The sequence below is a fragment of the Puma concolor genome, chromosome B3 (assembly GCF_028749965.1).
Source record: "Puma concolor isolate L17-30 chromosome B3, mPumCon1.1.hap2, whole genome shotgun sequence".
Classification (NCBI taxonomy): domain Eukaryota; kingdom Metazoa; phylum Chordata; class Mammalia; order Carnivora; family Felidae; genus Puma; species Puma concolor.
In genome coordinates, this window is record NC_141672.1 from 114616580 (window position 1) to 114639213 (window position 22634).

Consider the following 22634-nt stretch of genomic DNA (forward strand, 5'->3'; position numbering starts at 1 on the left):
TAGTAATTTATTGAACATCTTTTATGGATCAATGCCTGTGCTGAATGTCCCATAAATCTGTTACCTCATGTTCGTGTATACTCGGATTTCAACTGGGAAATGTAACCGTAACTGGACAGTGGCGTTTTTATTTTAATGGCTTCCATTTGCTCGCTTCCGGTTTCATTGGCCCCCCCCCTTAGACTCCAGGATCTTCTTAAGCAAATGATGCTAAAAATAGTATTGTTGTTCCTCCCGTAGGAGTTGAACATCACTCCCATCTGCGGAAAACTGGTAACATCTCAGAGGAGCCCTTGCTTCTTCCGGGACGCCCAGCATCATGGTTTCTTATTTCATGCGGTCTCTCAGGTAAGTGGAGAACCTTTTCAAAAGACAACAGGAAAACAGGAAATTTGATATTTGCATTTACTCTACAGTCTCTATAGTAACTAGCCTTGAGGGTCTGCACATCAGTGATATTGTTGATATACTATGTGCATGTGTATAATAAGTCCGCTATTCACAAGAGCCCTCGAGGCCTAGGGAATAGTGTGCTGTGGGAAGAGGTGCTCGGACTGAGATCCAAGTGACTTGGGCTCAACCCGGTGTTCTGCTAGTTCCTGGGAGACCTCTGGGGTTCAGATTCTTATTTTTAAATAAAGACGTTCCTGGATGCGTGGATATTTAGCCTGGCTGCCCAATGGAATTACCTGAAGAACTTAAGCCAATTTTATCCTCTGGCTTGGACTTAATTGATCCAGTGTACTAAAAAAGGGACATCTCTGGTTCCTCCTGCTCAAAACATCTGTGACCTTCACCTGCGTGTTTTATTTGATCCCGATAGACCCTTTGAAAACTTCTTCGGTCCAAATGCTCTGTAAAAACACAATATGCAAAATGGTTAACGGTAGTGTTTTATTAAGCTAAATTTGTTTCCTAGGTTTGGATTTGTAATATTTACATATTATGAGATCAATGAGTCTGTTGATAAACACCAAAATTTGGAATCAGGATTTATGGATGATGACTTGTACATCAGCCTTAGCATCTAGCTTATTTTGCACTTGCTTTAGCTGTGTAACATTAAGAAAATCTTGGGGCGCCTTGGGGCACCTGGGTGGCTCAGTCGGTTAAGTGTCCGACTTTAGCTCAGGTTATGATCGCGGGGTCTGTGAGTTCAAGCCCTGTGTCAGGCTCTGTGCTGACAGCTCAGAGCCTGGAGCCTGCTTTGGATTCTGTGTCTCCCTCTCTGTCTCTCTCTGCCCCTCTCCCACTCGCACTCTGTCTCTGTCTCTCTCTCTCTCTCACTCAAAAATAAACAAACATTAAAAAATAAAAAAAAAGAAAGAAAATCTTGGGGCGCCTGGGTGGCTCAGTTGGCTAGGCGTCCAACTTTGGCTCAGGTCATGATCTCGAGGTCCGTGAGTCTGAGCCCTGCGTCAGGCTCTGTGCTGACAACTCAGACCTGGAGCCTGCTTCAGATTCTGTGTCTCCCTCTCTCTCTGCCCCTCCCTTGCTCACGCTCTGTCTCTCTTTCTCTCTCTGAAAACTAAATAAACATTAAAAAAAATTAAGAAAATCTTGATCCACAAGGTAAGTAATTGCAGTTCCTGAAGGAAGTTCATCTTGCAATCTCAAGATGCTCTTTAAATAAGTAGACTCAGAATCTAGAAAGCGGGGAAGGAAGAATTTTTTATTTAAAAGTTGAATCACTAAGGATATCTTGTACTTTTTTTTCTTTTGTAACTATACATTAGCCCTGAATGCTCAGGACTTACAATAAAAAGCAAAATGGCTTATAATATGTTATTATGGTGGTGCCACATGTGATTGCCCAACCAGGGCTAGAGCATTTGCTAGGCAGATGCTCTTAGGCCAATGCCTGGCATTTAATTGAGTGTAGTGTAGTGTGTGTGTGTGTGTGTGTGTGTGTGTGTGTGCGCACGCCCTAGTCTGTAGTTGCTTGTATAATTTTACATGAACAGACATGTGCAGGCCTGAAGTCCAAAGACCCGTGCAGAGCTACAGCCTTCTTCATTAATGTCATTCACAAGTGTGTCACAGTCAGACCGAAGTCAGGAAAAGCTCCATTCTGAGGTCTCCGCAAAATCCAACTGTTAACAGGGCAGCCCAGATCTGCTCAGGGATAGTATTTGATAACTAACCTAAATTAGCAGGTTTGCATTTTTAAACCATAGTTTAAAAAATAGATTTAAAAGATATTTCAAGACATGAGCTATGCATCGTGTTTGTGAAAACTCCAAAATAATGCTGTACAACCACAGGGGAGTGAGAAGTGCACTTGGGCCACTGGGTCACTTCAGAACCACAGCATATTTGAGTACCAGGACCCCAATGGGGGACAGAGAAGTGGAAGCCACAGTTGCATATTGAACTGGATTGAAAAGGGCAGCAAAGGATGACCAAAGGTGGGTTCGCCATGTGGTACCCAAGTGGGAGCCTGGCCAGCAGCAGAAAGGCCTCTACAAGTCCTGAGGACCCTCAAAAATGTGGCCACCCAGGCTGCCCGAGGAAGGCCATTGCTTGGGAGAACTCCCCAAGTTTTTTCCTTGATGGGATTTTGGAATTTTCATTGATGCCTCTGTGAAAACAGTTGACCTCTCCTAATCTGATTGGTGGTTGGAAGCCATCTCCCTTTGAGGGAGGGGAGGCTCACCTCCAGGCTGGGCGTTATTTCAGAGAAATTGCCCATGGTTGGAAATGAGCAGAGTGGGAGTAGTTGACAGCTAGATGTGGCCTTGCTACCCTTGGGATTGAACTCTGGAAGTCTTGACAGGTCTCCAGCATTAGGGTCCTTCTGAAGGGGTTGTTTATTTTATTTTTATTTTATTTTATTTTATTTTATTTTATTTTATTTTATTTTATTTTATTTACAAGGTTTTTTTTAATGTCTATTTTATTCTCTAGAGAGAGAGAGAGAGAGAGAGACAGAGTGTGAGCAGGGTAGGGGCAGAAAGTGAGGGAGACAGAGTCTGAGGCAGGCTCCAGGCTCTGAGCTGTTAGTACAGAGCCCAATGTGGGGCTCCAACTCACGAACCGTGAGATCATGACCTGAGCTGAAGTCGAAAGCTTAACCCACTGAGGCACCCAGGCGCCCCTGAAGCGGCTGTTTAAACAGGCCTACTGAGCAGGACGTTTCTTCAAGAGTTCTGCTGAATGGAGTGGGGGGAGAAAATGTGGGCTCTGAGGATGGGTGATTCTTTGCAAGAGCTCAGCTGCAGATTCCATGAAGTCTCCTTCTTCATAAGCCAGGTTTTGCATTAAAACTCATAAACTGTTTTGCATTCTGTTTCAAGGGCCTTATAAATCTATTTTAATCTGAAAAAAAACTAGAATGACTTTTGTTTTAATGCTTTAGAAAATGTTCTGGGGAAAGGGCTATGTTTACTTTAAGAGCTAGAAGTCTTTGATAACATTAATAATAGATCACACACACACACCCACACACACACCCAAATTTTAAGGTTTTTTTTAAAAAAATATTTATAAAGGCAACCAAGTGCATAAAGATCAATTGGAAAAGCTGGAAGATTTCTCTACTTGTAGGGCAACAGGTCCAGATTAGAAGTCAGCTGCCAAGAAAACCCCTGAGAGGAAAAACCATTGAAGGGGATTCACAATTCTGATACGCAGAGATTTAGTTTAAAAATCCCTCCCCAGTTTTTGCCAAGCCACAGAGAAGCAGAAAGCCAGCTTCCCCCTCATTGAAAAAGACCAAAAAGCCTGGAGTATTAGCATAGCAAGAGTATCTCTGCCTTGCTCAATGTCTGCAGTAATAAAAAGAATCACTGTTAAACCCCACAGCAGAAAAAACACGGAAGTTTTAACTCTTGATGGAGCTGGTTAGCGAGTTGTCTTTGAACGTTGGACAAGCCTGGAGGCCACTCAACATTCAGGGCAAGGGAAAAATCCATTTGGACCAAAGGATTAGTCAAGGCTACATTAGGAAGTCTTTGTCCTGTTACAGGTTAACAGAGGAAAAGACACTAAGTGATACCAAAGTGTATATATTTCTTAAAGTCTTGCTCCAAATGGTACACTTTTTTTTTTTAATGACAGTTACAGCCTATTTGTTTGTTCAGTGATTGAGTGGAAGCAAACCCAGTTTTCTGCTAGAATTAGTATAACAGGTGGTGATGGCTACGTATCATGGCCAGCCAACAAAATCTGTTTAGAGCCGGTCTGCATGGTCGGGGGCTCATTTTGTACCTCGTACTATGCCTCAGTATAGTTGACAGTGTTTATGTTTGAAAGGAAAACACAATGGTTGAAAATGCCAGACAAGTGGTTAAATTGGCAGAAAATAAAGCTGACTAGGTGATCCTTATTTTTGAAGAGTAGGGTTTGAAGAAATACAGACGTAATTAGATTACAGAGGTAGATGGTGATTTTTATAGGTCTTGTGAAGTGGAGTTCTGGATCATTTTAAGGGGTTTACAGGTTGGTGGCCCTAGGTCAAGTGTCTGGTTTTAGTCTTCTGAAACGTAAGGCTTTTCTTTGCCTTCATACACACTTCAGTACAGTAATATTACTGTAATGCCTGTCAGCTGCTTCACTCAGAAATACAGCCAGAAGGGACTGAGGAAATGAGAAAGAGAGAGGTGGCTGTTCTTGGGGCAACTGAAAAAGATCCCGAATACAGAAAGGAAAAAAGAAGCGTGTTGAGAAGATGTGTCTGTGTGTGTAAGAAAGAGAATGACCAAAATAGTGATATTTGAGATATGATCCATCAGTGAAAACGGAGACTCCCCTCAGGGGCGGAGGACTATGTGATCATTGGGAAGGATCATGGGCTCAATCAGTGTCCCTGTGCCAGTGGCTAAGAAATGCGGTGGAGGAGGAGAAAATAAGGGAAGGAAAAAGGGGGAAAGGTGGGGGAGGGGGAGGAGGAGGGTAGAGGAAGGAGGGAGGAAAGAGAGGAGGAGGGGTCAGGTTTGGATTATTAGTATTAAACTTAATTGTGTTTGGGGCACCTGGGTGGCTCAGTTGGTTAAGCGTCTGACTTTGGCTCGGGTCATGATCTCACAGCTCGTGAGTTCGAGCCCGGCGTTGGGCTCTGTGCTGCCAGCTTGGAGCCTGGAGCCTGCTTCCGATTCTGTGTCTCCCTCTCTCTCTCTGCCCCCTACCCAACTCATGCTCGCTCTCTCTCTCTCAAAAATAAATAAACATTAAAAAATTAAAAAAAAAAAACCATCATGTTAATAGAGCAGGACAGACTTTGTGTAGCCCGCATCTAAACCACTACCCAGTTAATACTTAATGAACATTTGTTGAATATTGAATGAATGAGTTGATAATGATCTTTTGGGTAAAAGAAAGAAAGTAGAAAGTTTTTCTTTCCTGATGAGGATTGTTAGTTAATTACAAAAGCAGGTTAAAGCAGCAAATCATACAAATGATACACACACACCTTTAACAGTTTATTTTTAACTTAAAACACATGTACATTCACTCACTATTTTTTGATACGGGGCCAAGGACTTTTCTTTGAGCATGAACCCCTGATTGTCCTTCTTGCACAAACCACACCCATAAACATTATCTAAGGTTTCCATTTGGGTTTCTTTAACGTGGAGTGAGAATTTAAAGACATTTGCAAAGCAATCTCAGTTCAGATGATTCTAGATTTTATTATTTTTGCCCCTAATCATTTACAGTTGTCTCATCCACACCTAATTTGCCAACAGTCTTTTTTTTTTCTTGGCTACTTGCCTTTACTGAGTCTTTCCAAAGCATTCAGCTTCGTTTTCGTAGAAACAACTAACAACGGCTCCTTCTTTTTGCGCTCTATGTCATGGGTTTGTGTGCTATTTGGATATTTTCATGTGATTCCAAAGCAACGGGCACACACAGGTTTGGGAACACGGTTGACCCTGTACGAAGACAACTTCTCTGGTGGGAGCAGAACAGTACGAGTATGCCGGGGAAGAGCCTGCTGGAATCTTTTAGGGGAAGCCTGGTAGGAGAGCCATCTGAATGGTAGGCAGCGAGGCTAAGAGGAAATAAAATCGTTTTTTGGAGGACTGCCCTGGCAAACCCCTACCTATAAAATGGTGGCAAGCATTCAGACAGTATTGATTTTTCTTTATGCCTGGCACAGCCCTGCACCTGGAGCATGTCCTCATCACTCAGTACTTGACTGTGGGATTTACTAGAACATTCTGTACCCAAAAGCATCCACTGGAGTCAAGGTGTGATCACTGGGCTGCCAGCTACCCATTCCTTATGGACCCAAGTGGATTTATAGGCTTCAGGTTAACACTGACCCCCACCCCTGCCGGGGACTGGAACCCGTAACTGCCAACTTGTGGAAATCTTCCTAATTTAGGATTGTCTTCCTTTTTCCTGTTCTTTTATTTTCCCAACAGAGAATTCTGAGATGCACTTAGAAAACACTTCATTGCTGAAGTGTTATGACAGGAGCTCTTTGCCCCTCTTTTGTGAGCCATCATTCTTTCCTCCCTCTGGTTCTTCTTTCTCTCTCACTTCATTCCATCCTCCCAATTCTTTCATTCACTCGCTATTCATTGGTCCTGAGGTGGGACCAGAGCTCTGCTGATTGTCTACTAGCTGCAAAGATGCATCAGCAACCATTTCCTTGAGAAATCTGCCATTAAGGAGGGGAAGTTACCAAAGGATGATGGGTCTTAAAGAGCTGTGCCGTGACAGACACCTCACTTTGCCAGAGGCCCTGGTCCAGAGAACACAAATGGCCGCAAGAGTTGAGAACCTGGAAATCAGCAATAAAAACCAATATGCATAGAATAGGTGTCTGTAAATCCATGCTCTAAATTGGAAACATTCACCCCACGAAAGGTAGGCAGGCCCTTGCGCCGAGCCTGTCGGTCTTACTTTGGGTTCAGCTTGGTTCTGAGGCCGAGGCCTACCTAAAGGAAGCCGAGTTGAGAGGGCACAGGCTTGTCCACGGCACAGCAAGCGATGGCTGATGGCCGGCAGGAGACAGCGAAGGGCAGGCTGGGGGTTCAGAGAATCCCAGGCGTCTGGGTCTTTCAACCTCCTCAGCTCCAAGGCCACCACCTTGTGCTCCACAGATGGCTTGATAATCATGCTGGCGATTCTGAGCCATCTAAAAAAGGTTACTTACGCTCAGTATACTCCGTATAAGAAATCAGGTAAGTAAATAGAGTGCATTTTTGTAAGTTTGGGATAGAAATGGTCGGCTTCCATTATTTTAAACCTTAGAATGTTCTCTTGTGAGGCTGGATAAACCAGGTTTTATCACATGTACTTACTTTCTGATTATTTTTGCAAGCATGACAGAAAGTGAAACAGATGTGTGAAGCCACAGCCTCGTAAGAACGGGGAAGAAAATTGATGTGATGAAATGCAAATGCTTGGTTTAAAGGTGTGTTGTGTTAATGAGGCCCCAGAGCACGGTGGTTAAGGGTCCAGGCCAAGGGTCTGACTGCTGGCTTTGAAATCAGCCTTTGCCACTTAGGTGGGTGTGCCCTTCGATAAATGACTTCGCCTCTCTGTGCCTCAATTTCCTCACCTGCAGAGTGAATATAACGAAAGCGTCTGGCGGGATGGTTGTGGAGATTCAATGAAATAATACTCGTAAGCGTTGAGATCATGGATAGCCATCAAGTCTTCATGGTCGAATGTCATTTGTCACCTGTCTCCCTCTCTTGCTGCCTTTACTCTTAACTGCTGTCAGAGAAAGGCGGAGGGTTGAGCTGGTGAAATGCATGCTTAGCAAAACTTTTTCAGCTCCAGAGAGCAGTAGGTAGAGATTTCACTTCAGTGCTAAGATTTTGGCTCTCTTTTGCTAAGGTCAGTATAATTTTATTAGTTTCCCAACTGCTCCCCAAATATCTCTTGGGTTGTATTAACTGAAGAAGAAAAGAAGTAAGGTAGGTTCCCCCCCCCCCAACTGTTTTCCTTGTTTTGTTACTTGATATGCTCAAGTGGTGTTGAGTTCATTGAGGTAATCCTAGGAACACAGTGGCTGTGACATGATCCATCCTCCCTGGAGTTGAGGATGTTGATGCGGAGGGTGGGGAGCGGTTGGCCAAGGAAAATCCAGAAGCCCAGAGCAGAGCCCTGGTTCCATGATGTAAATCTTGTACTGAATTTCAATGAGTATTATTTTCTACAGGAGGAAATGAAATGATGGAGTGTTTAAAATCTACAACGACACTGGGTAGATGGCATTTTTTTTTCCCCCTGTGTGCAAGGTTGGGTTGTTTCTACTGCAAGGTGAATCAGAAAGTCTTGGTAGGAATGTGGCTTCCCCCGCCGCTCGGAGGGGAGTGTATGATTTGTTTGCCAAAGGCCCTGGTAGCCTTCAATCTGTCAAAACGTTGCAAGCGTGGAGCAGTCTGCCAAAGCAAACTATCAAAGTGAAATAACACACGAGTTGCACACACACAGACATACACATGCTGTCCCATTCCCCAGACGTTAATTTTGAATTGGGTCAGGAGGAACAAGGATTTGGGCTAGATCGTTGGTGTTTTGAAGCGGTGTGGGCACAGCTATGGACTACCAATTAGATAGGTATGTGTGAGCAGGGTGGGGTATCCTAAAACAGAGCCTACTGAGCATGGGTGGGAAACTTCCAGCCCTTGGCAGAGTTTCATCTGGCCTCTGGGGTAATATATTGCTCTGGCTGCTGTTATTACAGCCCAAAGAATAATTTCCCCTCTGGGGGAATTTATTCTATTCCATTCAGAGCAGAGCCCATTTAATAACTAAGATTTTATTCCAGAATGAATTTTATTGGGTACCCCTATGTATTTAACTTCACGAGGACCCAGCTCAATGAAGAAAAGAAGTATTTGAACATCTAAATATAATTTGAGTTGCATTTTTACACCAAGAGGCACTGGCAAACATTTTGCTGCCATACCTCGTGTCAATCCTAGGAGAGTAAATTTGGGGGGCATCACGCGGAAATTCAAAAGCATGGCTGATTTTTATAAAGCCTTCATAGAATAACTTCTAAAACCTTCCAAAGTGACTTTGGGCATTTTTGAATATGTTAATTCACACTATTTCCATCTATCTTGAGATTTCATCGGTTGTCAAGATGATGTGACATCATTCGTCAATTTGCTAAATTAAGCTTTTTCTGTATAGAAGACACTCTGCTAGATGCCGGGGAATAAAGGAGTGACAAAATCAACTGCCTGATCTCACGGAGCCTCTGTTCTAGTGGGTGGAGAGGGAGATTTCAAGGAATGAAGATGCAGTCTGTGCGATAGTCAGTGCTGTGGAGAAAAATAAGGTTCTTCCGTACAGGCTGGGAGGGCGTTACGGAGAAGGGACAGCTTCAGGCAGACACCTGAAAGAGGGGAGGGAACGAGCTGTAGAAGTATCTGGGAGTAGAGTTGACCAGGCATCTTGGAATGACCCAGAATCTTCCCTCCTCCAAGTCGGGGAAGGGCAGCTTGGGATGAGTAGTTATGCAGAAGGGCTCCCGACTGCATCGCAAATATGTGGCTTGGGCTGAGGTGTAACACATTTATGGAGCTGTTGTTTGTTTTTGGTTTTGTTTTTAACAAAACCACGCCCATCTGGTTTTCTTTTTTAAACGAGTAAACAGTGCCAGAACATGTTACTATGATTCAGGGTTGTAGGTGCGAGTTCATGACAGACAGTGGCTCATTTGAGGTAGACAGGGCAGGTCATATTATTCCCATTTTCCCAATGAGGAAACAGGTATGGGGATGATTTGGCCAAGGTTGTGTAACTAAGGAGCGGGAAAAAGTTGTGTGTATGTGTGGGAGGGGACGGCTTCATTGGTCGAGTGGCCGTTCTTTTAGAAGCTTTAGCTCTGGTTTTCCTTCAGTAGTTTTTGGTATGAATCTACGACGTGAGTAACTTCACCACCTAGACCTGCACCACCAGCTCCCCGTGTGCCTGCTGAACAGCACAGATCCCTGTACCTGTGCGTTGGCTAGTGCAGAAATAGAACATTTCCATCATTGTAGAAAATTCCGTTGGACAGCCCTGGCCTAGATCCTCAAGCATGTCGTAAACCAACTCTTTGATTCTCTTCGCGACTGATTTCATACCCTATTTTTCTGGATAGACACCCTGCTTGAAAAGATTTTGTGTATAGATATGCTACGTTATAAAGGAAGTCTAGTCAGCTTGAAGAATTTCAGTCTCTCATTGATTGGTAATATCTCTTCCCGCAGAGTCTGTCCTCTCCGCGGACTGGGAGGGGCCTCAGACACCTGTAGCAGGAAGAGGGGGCGTGGCTGGTTTCTTCACACCACACGCCCAGTTCTCTTCCCAGCCCCTCCCACTGCCATTGTTAGCGGCTCCTGGGTGGAGCCAGGGAGACGTAGGGGGCAAAGGTTTCCCATGGGCGCGGTGCCCTTGGTGATCTGGTGTTGCTGCCCTCAGGTCGGATCTCAGGGCTGGTCCTTTGGAGGACTTCGTCCTCACTTGGGGGTCACCTGCTGCACATCCCCTTATGACCTCCTCCTAGCTCCTGTACTCCACAGGTACCCGCCACACATCATCGCCTAACCCGGCAAGCAGCCTTCGATGAGGTCCTTTCTAGGCAACCTAAGCCCAGCCTTCCACCGTGCCCGTATACAGTTGACGGGGAAAAGCCCTCATCTTCTGGCCCTGCTTGCTGTAGAAATATGGGCTGTTCCCCTTCCAGCCCACTCTGTCCACTCTGCCCTCCTAGACACCCCAGCTAGGTTTTGGGGGAGAATCTGGCACCAGTCCTTATAACCTGAACTTGGGGTCTCAGATAAAGCTCTGTAAATGGTAGTCCTCCTTGTTTGGCTTGGGAGAGAGCCCCAGGTTTTCCTCTCCTACAGGAGGAGAGTAGGGGGCTGTGCTCAGCAATTCTGTGTAAATATTCGAAGAAATCCACGCAGGGCAGACTTGTCTCAGTCTTCAGTTGCTCCCTGTACAGGTGGAGGTGGTGAGGGGGTACAACGTGGAACAGGGGCGGGGCAGAGGGGACACTTCCTTTTCTGGTCCCGAATAGACGATGCAGCCCCTCTTTTTTGAAATGTGTGCATACATATGTAATAAATGCTCTTGGCCCTCAGCTCTGGGGCCTTGGCTGCAACTCTGAGACAGCAATGACAAGGATGTATCTGACACCTCGTTCCGTATCCCTTCGCCCGGCTTCCCGTCCCGTTGCTGTCTCTGACCGGTCTGTCCACAGGCATTCTGGGTGGTCTGCTAGGGTCTGGCTGATTTCATACAAACAGGGGCTTAGGGTAGAACTGAAGATACTTAGAGACGGTGGGGAGCTTTCTCTTCTCTAACTCCACCAGCCCTAATCTCCACGTCCCGAGAGGTTCTTGATGTCCGCATCAGTGACTCCACACGGTGAGTTTCGCTCGGACCGGGGGCAGTGTTTCACATCTCACAGTTGTGTTGGAAGCCTCAAAAAGGTTGAGAACCACTGGGTCACTTAACTGTCCTCGGGGTTAAAGCTTAAAAAAGGATTCAGAGGACAGCTAAGTAGGACAAGGGGCCTTTTTACAGGGATGCTCAAAGCAAGGCCATGGCTAATTCCAAGTCAAGGGACTTTGGGGATTTAAATGAACTGACAGTGCTTGTCTCTCCTGTGATTAACTCGCTGTGTGGGTGCTTTCACCTCTGTCATCTTCCGTGATCCGTACAGAAGGTGAGAACGTGGGGAGTCAGAGACATCGGCTTGCCCGGAATCCCCCAGATGGGGATGGTGGGGCTGGGATTCCAGCCTCAATGTGTTTGAATCCAAAGCGTCATCTCTCCTAGCACACCATGCTGTCTCAGGGCCAGCTGGCTCCTGTTCATACCTTCCCTTTATTTGATGACAAGTCCTAATCAGGGCTGGTGACAGTTAGGCTTAACGCAGCTAATCCCGCCCACGGAGAACATATGTGACACGAAAGGGCCAAGGACGAGCAGAGGAAAGGCTCCCAGGGAAGCAGGGCGTGGTGGAGAGGGGCTTCCCTGGCCAGGCTCAGAGCCCCAGCCTGACCTTACCAGCTCCAGTGGGACCACGCACGCACTAGCACTTTCTCTGTGTCCGTCGGCCCATCTTCCACGGGAGGAGACTGAGGCTCAGGAGGTTACATACCCTGACCCAGAAATCCTGCTGGTAACTGGTAGAGGGTTTGATCCCATATCTGCCCCGTGCCTTGGCCGAGCCCACAGCCCCGCGCTGCCTCCCCTCCCACGAGGCTGCTGGCCCTGTGCACCTTCACTGGGTCACGTCCCCGGGGCCCGGCTTGGACTGTTCTCTCCCTTCCAGCGATGGGGCAGAGCTGCCGCCTTCAGCTGGATGCTGCTTCCTGGAACATACTCACAGCCCTGCCTGTTGCTGTTTTTCCTTCTCAGTGTCCTGGGTTCCCTCCTGCTGCTTGGATTCCAGCTCGTCTGCCCACAGCCCTCCACTGAACACAGAAAGGTAAGCCATGGCGGCTCAGAGGCTTTGCCTCTCTGCACAAGGGGCTGGGGTCACTCTGGTAACTGCCCTGAGTTTGGTTCTGTTTGGAGGTGAGTCACCGCTAAGCTCGAGAGGAAGCACCATTTATAGAACGTTCACCAGTTCTCCTGTCCCTCCTAAGCCTTGGAGCTTACAAATGAAGCTGGTGCCCAGAGTCGGTGTCTTATCTGAGAGCATCGCTGCTGTTGCTGGCTGTGTCCTTGAGAATGGGGCCGCGAGGGAGAGGGCAGGGAGGAGACTACCATCTAGGCGTGGTGGAACACCAGCATGGACCTTTTACCCCTTCGAGGGGCACCTGCAGGGGCGGTGTGCAGAGATGATGAGAGAGAGCTCCAGCTAAAGCTGTCGCTGTAGGTATGCGAGGGGACCCTAATTGGGAGCCACGATCTTTGGGAGGGGGACACAGCCCCTGCCAGCCAGCAGCCAGGCAGGGAGGGAGCAGAGAAATAAGGATCTGGCCCTCTCTTTTCCTCCCCTTCTCCATTTCCAGCTGGGGACTCCCTTTAACTGAACCGCACAAAAAAGAAAAAAGCCCCTCGGTGCGGTCCTCAGAGGCCAGCCTCCTAGGCAACAAAGCTGGACGGAGAAGGGTGGACAGAGCATCTGGAGGGGGCAGAGAGTATCAGGCATGCTTCCCTTCAGGCTCTGTGTGTTTCACAGCAAATGGATTATTCACTGCTACCTAAACAGGCCAAATGCTGCTCCTACAACAGAACAGGTGCATGATAAATGTTTCCTTACAAACAGATGCACGACCCTGCGAAGGTGCTTAAAATCCCTTCCTGCTGCCTAGGAACTCCTCATGTCTACACGTCATGAAATGCAGATGCTTCTGAGAGGAATGGTGGGTCAGGCATCTGTATCGAAGTGTGACTGACTTGGTTCGAACCTTTCCTGAGAGAGGGGTTTCATAGGGGAAGTCCAGGAGGGTGGGGAGCGGACAAGAGGTATGCTGCAAGGGTTTGCCTGGATGTGACCCTTCAGGCAGGATTCTTGATGTTCTTGTCTGAATAGTTTAACTTCCTTTAGGTCTGTTCATTATGTTCTGGCTTTGTTTTTCTGGGCCAGATATGATCCTGTATTGTACTGCATCCCCGACTAGGCTATCGGCTCCATGAGACTGCCATCTTCCCGGCTCCTGGAATATAGCCTGGTGTGTTGTAGGTGCTCAATAAAATACTTGTCGGATGACTGACTGGTTGAATGAATGGTTGAAGGAACGAATAGAAAATCTGGCTGAGCTCTAAGCATCATTTTTTTAGAGTCACTTGGAGATTTAAACCCCCCTCACTCCACTGCATCATCCCCATTCATAACTGCAAGAAATCAGAAGGACAACTACTATAGTTTAAATGTTCGCGTCCCCTTCAGATTCACATGTTGAAACCTAACATCCAACATGATGGTATTTGCAGGTGGGGCCTTTGGCAGGTGCTTTGGGTATGGGGAGGGAGAGCCCTGACGAGTGGGGTTAGTGCCCTCATTAGAGTCAGGAGGGAGCTTGCTGCCTGCCACGTGAGGGTACAATAAGAAGTCTGCCACCCGGAACAAGACACCATGATCTTGGATTTCTAGCCTCCAGAAGTGTGACAAATACATTTCCGTTGTTTATCAGCCACCCAGTCTGTGGTACCTTCTTGTAGCAGCCTCGAACCGACTGAGACAAAAACGGGCACCGAGTAGCGGGGGTGCTGCTATGACAAATGGCTAAATGGTGAGGTGGCTTCGGAACTGGTTGTGGGCAGAGACTGGAAGATGGGGGTGCATTCTAGAAGAGGCCATGAGTGGACTTTTAAGGGTGTTTCTGGTACGAGCTCAGAAAGGGAAGAGGAAGGCTGTAGGGAAAACCTCACTCTGCTCAGAGAACAATGATCCTGAACAGAAAGATGGTGGAATGTGGTTAGTGAAGGATGGGGCCTCAGACGGAAGTGAGGAACATGTTACTGGAAACTGCAGGACAGGCCGTGCCGGTTACAAAGTGGCCAAACACTTGAAAGAAATTGTGTTCGGGTTCTAGCGTTTTGTGGAAGGTAGAACTTGCAAGAGATGAAATTAGAGATTTAGCTGAAGCGATTTTGAAGCCAAGTGTTGAAGGAGTGGCCTGGTTTGTCTCGACTGCTTCTAGTAAAATGTGAAAAAAGAGAAACGGCTCAAAAATGGAATTGTTAACCGGAAAGGAAACAGAGCACAGAACTTAAAGATTTGGAAAATTCTGAGCGTATCCGTATGCGTATTGAAGGGAATGAGAAAGTCCTCAGGAGAGAACACGTAGGGTGTGGCCAAGAGACGACTGATAGGGGGATTAGTCAGCCATCTCAAAGAAGCCAGGAACCATTTTCCAAGACAATGGAAGAATGCAAAGAAGGCTTTGCTTGTGCCTGACTCTCCCTGGACCACCTCACTTGCCAGCACTCTTTCCTTGGCTGCCCCAGGTGCTGTTCCAGCGCCCGGTAAGGTGTGGGCTGTGCCTGGCAGAGCTTGGGGGCATGGCTGCCTCCATCTTGATTTCAAAGGACAAAGCCTCCCAGCAAAGCCATGGTCCCAGGTGTTAACCCTGGAGAGCCACTGTGGGGACAGGGCTGCCCAAAGCTGTAGGGGCAGGGCAGCCAGGAGCCATGGGTCCTCAACCTAGCCCAGCAAAGCTTGGGCAGGAGCACTGCCCCACTGAGTCTGGAGAGCAGAGTATCAAGGCAAAGAGGATTATTCTTGAGGCTTAAGGTCTAATGGAATTTGCCTCCTTGGGTTTTGGACTTGCTTAGGCCTTGTCCATCTTTTCTCCTTTCTTCTTTCTCCCATCTGGAATGAGAATGCCTGTCCTGTGCCTGTCTCACCATTGTATTTCAGAAGCACATAACATGCTTGACTTCGCAGGTTCACAGTTGGAGAGCAGACTGCCTCAGGACAAATCATACCTGAGCCTCGCTCATATCTGATTTAGGTTGATATTTAGATAGGACTGGACCTAGACTTCAAAGTTGATGCTGGAACCAGTTACGAATTTGGGGCTATTTGGACGATGTATACAAGATGTCTTGCATACAAGAAAGACATGAATTTTGGAGGACCAGGATGGAATACAATAGACTGAATGTGTCCCCCCTCTCCCCCCGCCAAATTCATATGTTGAAACTGAATCCCCAGTGTGATGTTATTTGGAGGTGGGGCCTTTGGGAGGTGATTCAGTCCTAAGATGATTAGTCCCTTATAAAAGAGATCCCAGAGAGATCTCTTGCCCTTTCTGCTAGGTGGAGACACAGTGAGAAACTTGCTGTCACGAACCAGGAAATGAGCTCTCCTACCTGCTGTCATGAACCAGGAAATGAGCTCTCCTAGACACCAAATCCGACGGCCCCTTAATCTCAGACATCCTAGCCTCCAGGACTGTGACAACTAAATGTGCATTGTTCATAAGCCACTGAGTCTATGGTATTTTTGTTATAGCAGCTGGAATGGAGTAAGACAACTGTCTTTTCATTATTAAGTTATATTATTTATTACTGTTTGGAACTGTCAGGGCTATTAATTCTAATAGTCGAATCAATTTTCCAGTGTTTTGTTGTTGTTGTTGCTAAAACAGACCATCATAACTGAAAATATTTTATGAATGGTCAATTTACTTTGCTATTTCTCTCAATTTTTCAAGTTAGCCTGATGAGAGAGAGAGCAAGAGAGGGAGCGCATGTGCACAGTTGCCTGTGCGTACCTGAACAAAAGGTTCACAAATCAGTATTGCCTTCATTTTTCTTAAAGTACTTGCTCTGGAAAATGAAAAAAAAAAAAGGTTTATGAGTTGCTTTGGCATGTTGCATTTTATTTATTTTTTTATTAAAAAAATTTTTTTAACGTTTTTATTTATTTTTGAGACAGAGAGAGGCAGAGCGTGAACGGGGGAGGGGCAGAGAGAGAGGGAGACACAGAATCTGAAACAGGCTCCAGGCTCTGAGCCATCAGCCCAGAGCCCGACAACGGGGCTCGAACTCACGGACCGTGAGATCGTGACCTGAGCTGCAGTCGGACGCTTAACCGACTGAGTCACCCAGGCGCCCCTGGAATGTTGCGTTTTAAAATTGAGTGAAAAGTATCCCATCTTGGCATATGGTACCGCCTCAAAATATTCTTGAGAACTTTGTAGTAGAAAGATTAAAAAAAAAACTTTTTTAGAGTCATTTATAGATTACTTGGAGAACATACATTTTAGGACAGTTCTCAAATATAATTATATGCATTTTGGCTGCCAAGGTCATTGTCATCCACCCTAAAGAAAAGATTCAATGCTTTCTTGGGTGTTGAATTTCTTCTTGGTGTCTTATCAGAGCTTTGTGGGGCTGTGACTGTCATCCTGCCTGCTTATGTCCTAAAAACCCTGGCAGCAGTACTGGCAATGGTAGCATCCATTTATTTCCGCAGTGTGAGAAATAAGAAGGTACTTATTAAAACAGGGGTCAGAATTTTTTTTTTTTTCCTATAAAGGACCAGTTGTGAATATGTTGGGCTTTCTGGGGTACAAAGTTACCGTCATAACTACTCAACTCTGCTTTTGCAGCACAAAGGCGGCCATAGACCATAGGTAACTGAATGTGCATAACTCTGTTCCAATAAAGCTTTATTTATAAAAACAGGTGGTTAGCTGGATTTGGGCCATGGTTCCCATTTTGCAGACCACCACTCAAAAGTGTGATAGAGAGGAGATAACTACAAGTATACGTGTTTTGGAATTTGAAGTTGGAAGTTGTCTCCTCCTGGAACTCTTAAGGAACACAAAAGATTTGAGAAACAGGTGTATTTTTTCATTAAAACGTAGGAATTATGATTGCTATCAAATTGCTTTCGTTGCTTAGATAAATCGTAATTGAAGTCCTTCTGACCCATTGTTTTGGGGCAAAATCCACTCCCAGTCTGTGGCAGAGAACGGCAGAAAGAATTAGAAAACCATTTATGGTAAACTCTTAAGGGACAGCATTACTAATTTGTGCATGTGGCAGTTTAGTATGTATGTGAAAACTACCCGCTTAAAGACATCTCTCTTCTTCATTACAATAGCATGTCCAACTTTAGCATATGGAAGCATTTCTGCAGTGTAAGTTATTCTGAGGAAAAGACATGATTTGTAAATGCTGTCAAGTAAACTATGCTTTTCTAAATGCGGCTCGGGTGACTGGATACATCTCTGTAAAAATTGTCCCACAATAGTGCGGGAAAAGGTGACACCGGGGCAGAGTGTAAGTAACCCTTTTCAGGTACTTTTTTTTTTTTTTTAATTTTTTAATGTTTATGTATTTTTGAGAGAGAGAAAGAGAGACAGAGCACGAGCAGGGGAGGGGCAGAGAGAAGAGGGAGATACAGAATTCGAAACAGGCTCCAGGCTCTGAGCTGTCAGCACAGAGCCCAATGCCGGGCTCGAACTCATGAACCATGAGATCGTGATCTGAGCCGAAGTCAGACGCTTAACTGACTGAGCCACCCAGGTGCCCCCAGGTATTTCTATCCAGCTGTCTTCCTCTTCCTCCTGCAACAAGGACACTATCACAAAGGATTGCTCAACCTCTATTCTTGGAATTGTTAATGACCCTTGGCAAATGATTATATTTTTAAAACTTTCTGCGGCTTCATTTGCAGATAAGGTAAGACCAAGAGCAGGGGAAAAAAAAAAAAAAAACTTGACCGAGATTTTAATCAAAATCATATGTTATTAATAAGGGAAACTGTGTAGATTGTAGAAAGCTTTTAAGTTAATGAAACTGTTTTACCGTCTTCCCAACAGACACTGACTGAGCAAGTTGCTTTTCTAAGTCGTAATATGTATAGTCAACATCATCTGTTTAGGAAAGAGCTGCGAAACATGTTTTTTCCTACAAATGAAAAAACATGCGTATACCTAACTCACAACTGCTCAATGAGTTTTTTTTTTTTTTTTAATTTTTTTTTTTCAACGTTTATTTATTTTTGGGACAGAGAGAGACAGAGCATGAACGGGGGAGGGGCAGAGAGAGAGGGAGACACAGAATCGGAAACAGGCTCCAGGCTCCGAGCCATCAGCCCAGAGCCTGACGCGGGGCTCGAACTCACGGACCACGAGATCGTGACCTGGCTGAAGTCGGACGCTTAACCGACTGCGCCACCCAGGCGCCCCGAGTTTTTTTTTTTAAAGTTTACTTTTTAAATTAAAAGTATGCACGTGCATTATAAAGAATTTAGAAAACAATGAAAACCTAGAAGGAAATAAAAGTTCACCCCTTGGGCCCCCAGCTCTTCAACCTGTTATTTATAGAGGCTTTCAAACAAAAAGAACAGAGACACTGTAGAATGAAGTAAGGGTGAAGTAAAATATTTGTTTTGCTAACTGATTAGCAAGTCACAATGTGAACAGCAGGGGACCTTGTGATGGGTTTAGGACCTACTATTAATGTAGTAAGATGTGCAGCCAATGCCTTCAAATTGCCTCTAGACAGTGTCATACGATTGGACGTTGAACAGAAAGCCGATAGAAGGGCAAAAAGAAGTTGAGCTGTGTAACATTTCTCATACCGTTGCAGCTGTATTCAAGGAGAAGAAAGGAAAAAATCATAATGTTTTTAGAAGGAAACATGAAAATATCCACATTAGGGGCACCTGGGTGGCTCAGTTGGTTGAGTGTCTGACTTCGGCTCAGGTCATGATCTCGCCATTCGTGGATTCAAGCCCCACATCGGGCTCTGTGCTGAGTCGGTGTGGAGTCTGCTTGGGATTCTGTCTCTCCTTATCTCTGACCCAACCCTGCTTGTGTTCTCTCTCTCTCTCTCTCTCAAAATAAATAAACGTAAAAAAATATATCCGTATGAGTTGCACTGGCAGTTTCTCAAACAAGACACCAAAAGAATTGAGCTACCCCGGAATCGATGACTTTTGTTTATGAAAATACACCATAAAGAAAAAAAGAGCGAAAAGACATGCCCTAAACAGGTGAGCATATTGACCATAATATATTTGACAAAAGGGTCATGTTAAAAAAATCCTGTAGTGATCATTAAGAAAGTTAAGCAATCGGACTTTAAAATGGACTGAAGACTTGAATACATCATGTAAGAGGATATTCGGCTGGTCAATAAGCGTGCGAAAAGGTGGTCAATCAAAGTCATTAGTCCTTAGGGAAATGCAAATTAAGATGGGATATCACCGGAATAGCTTTAATATGAGAAACACTGAGAGTACCAAGTGCTCATGAGGAATGGGAGCTACTGGAACTTCCATGTGATGCCGGTGGGAGTTTAAAACCGTGGCCCCCTTTGGAAACTGTTTTACACAATCTCTTAAAGCTAGCCATATACCTGTTCAAAAACCTGGCTGTTCTACTCCTAAGTATTTACCTAAGGGAAATGAGTGTCTGTATCTACCAAAACGTATGCATAAAAATGTTACAAGCAGTTAGTTTCATTTACAATAGCTCAAAATTGGAAATAATGCAAAAAGCCTTATGCATCCACAGAATGGATAGCTAATTATAGTATCTCCATACAAGGTAACACTAAATAACAATTAAAAAATAAACTTCTGATTCCAGCCAAGATGGAACCATAGGTGTTGGATTTACCCTCCCATCGAGAACCAGAGCAAAATGGCCAAGATAGAGCAATAGGGAAAGGAAAGTTTTCCCCTTTACCTTCTCCCTGAAATAACCAAAATAAAACAGAACCAGACAACATATATGAAGGAGTGGTTTCAGAACTGTGGATACTGGTCAGCATAAGACAATGATTTCTTGGAGATGGGAAACAAATGAGTTGAACCCTAAAATTTCCCCAGCTAACTGCCTTGATAGCATTTCCTACCCTTGGAGTGGAGGAAGGAACGGGGACCCGGGCGGAACCTGTTGGACTCCTTGATTTGCGTACCTGGACTTGAGAGCCCAGTGGGGCCACGGTGGCAAGAGTCTGCAGGACAGAGTACCGGAGAGTGGAGCGACGGTGAGGGAAGACATAGAGACCCCAAGGGTTCTCCTCAGGGGTGCAACACAGGACCAATGAGCACATGCATGTGAGCCAATAGCCTGAGTCTGGAAAAGAACCGTCTGAAAGGATTGAAGGGAACAGTGGCCAGCCCTCATACAGCACCAGAAACAGTGACTCTTTCCAGCAGCCAGATTTTAAAAACTCCCAGTCGGGGCGCCTGGGTGGCTCGGTCAGTTAAGCGTCTGACTTCGGCTCAGGTCATGATCTCACGGCCCGTGAGTTCGAGCCCCGCGTCGGGCTCTGTGCTGACGGCTCAGAGCCTGGAGCCTGTTTCAGATTCTGTGTCTCCCTCTCTCTCTGCCCCTCCCCTGTTCATGCTCTGTCTCTCTCTGTCTCAAAAAAAAAAAATAAATGTTAAAAAAAATAGAATTAATAAAAACTCCCAGTCCAGGGGATGTTAGAGAGAACACTCAGGAAGCTCTTGCCTCGGTACTGGGGAAATAATTGACCCTAGACTCTGTGTTGCTCTGGACCTACCTGACAAATCGTAAAAGTACTCCTGGAAAGGATCAAACTGTTGCAGAGTAACTTAACTATTCTAGCACAAAGCTCACGAATATAGGAATATAAAAATATCTAGCACCCAAAAAGGTACAATTCAAGATGTCTGACATTTGGTCAAAGATTACCAGGCACACACAGAAACAGAAGAACAGCACCGTTCTTCATAAAGAGAACAGTTGAAGCCAACTCAGAACTGATGCAGATTTTTGTGTTTGTAAAGAAGGATATTAAAAGTTATTAAAACAGTATTTCATAGATTCAAAAAGTTGAGTAGAACCATGGAAGATATAAAAGCCCTTGTCAAACTTCTCAGGTTGAAAATGACGAAGTCTGAAGTGAAAAATATCCTGGATGCAATTAATGGCAGATTTGGCAGTGCAGAAGAAAAGATAAATGAACTTGATGATGTAACACTAGAAACTTTCTGAAATAAAACATAGAATGAGAAAAGAATCTTAAACATGAACAGAGCATTTGTGAGCTCTGGGACAGCTTCAGGTGGGCTTATCTATGTGCAATTAGAATACCAAAAGGAGAAGAGGTGGGAGGGGAATGACAGAAAAGATATGAAAACTATGAACTCAGGAATATCAGTGAGCTCCAAGAACTAGAAGATGAAGAAAATTGAACCAAGTCACACCATAATCAAGTTGCTCAAAACTAGTAATGAAGAGAAAAAAATTCAGAAGCTCCTAAAATAAAAAGAGAGACAGGTTACACACACAGAAACAAAGATCGGGATACAGCAGACTCCTTGTCTCCTGTCACTCATGTAAGGGAAACAACATCTTTATTTATCTTTTTAAATTAAAAACTTTTTTTAAACATTACTTATTTTTCAGAGAGAGAGAGAGAGAGAGACAGTGCAAGCAGGGGAGGGGCAGAGAGAGAAGGAGACACAGAATCCGAAACAGGCTCCAGGCTCTGAGCTGTCAGCACAGAACCTGACATGGGGCTCAAACCCACAAGCCATGAGATCATGACCTGAGTGGAAGTCGGATGCTTAACCGACTGAGCCACCCAGGCACCCAGGGAAACAACATCTTTAAAGCACTGAAAGAATAAAACTCAATTTAGAATTCTCCACCCAGGAAAAAAAAAATCTTTCAAAAATAAAGGTTAAATAAAGACATTTTGTCAGACATACCAATGCTGTACTAACAAATTGCACCACTAGAATTGTTACAAGAAGTTCTTTAGGCAGTACGAAAATGATATCAGATGGAAATATGGACCTCTACAAAGGAATGCAGTGCACCAGAAATGATAACTACGTGGGTAAATGTATAAGGCTTTAAAAAATTATTTAAATCTCCCTTAAATATAGACTCTTTAAATAAAAAATAACATCTTGGGGGATATGTATAAGCAAAATGTATAACAACACTAGTATAAATGCCAGAGGAGGCTAAATGGAAATATTATAAGGTTCTTATAACATATGTAAAAGGGTATCATGTTACTTAAAGGTAGACTGATGTGTTAAGGATGTATACTGTAAACCCTAAAACAACCATTAAAGTGACACCAGTCAAAAAAAGGGAAATAATGTAATTTATTATTATTATTTTCAAATAATTCAAAAGAATACAGAAAAAGAGGAAAAAGAATCAAATAACTAGAAAAAACAAATAGCGAGATGGTAGACTTAAATATGATTGTATTAATCACAAAAACACCTCAACTAAAAGGCAGAGATTGAAAGATTG

At 44.8% G+C, this 22634-nt stretch overlaps 1 protein-coding gene across 3 annotated transcripts in view; it reads left to right on the forward strand.

Annotated features, from left to right (window-relative positions):
- THSD4 (thrombospondin type 1 domain containing 4) overlaps nt 1-22634 on the forward strand; it is a 570947-nt gene that overhangs the window by 23552 nt on the left and 524761 nt on the right. Inside the window, exons 2-3 of one of the 3 annotated variants that reach the window (XM_086711100.1) lie at nt 241-348; nt 12328-12397. In XM_086711100.1, the coding sequence (XP_086567226.1) occupies nt 320-348; nt 12328-12397 (99 nt within the window). In that variant the 5' untranslated portion in view covers nt 241-319. Of the gene's footprint in view, nt 1-240; nt 349-11886; nt 12089-12327; nt 12398-22634 lie in introns of those variants that run through there. The other 2 variants (XR_015252788.1, XM_086711101.1) reach the window with 2 other exon arrangements.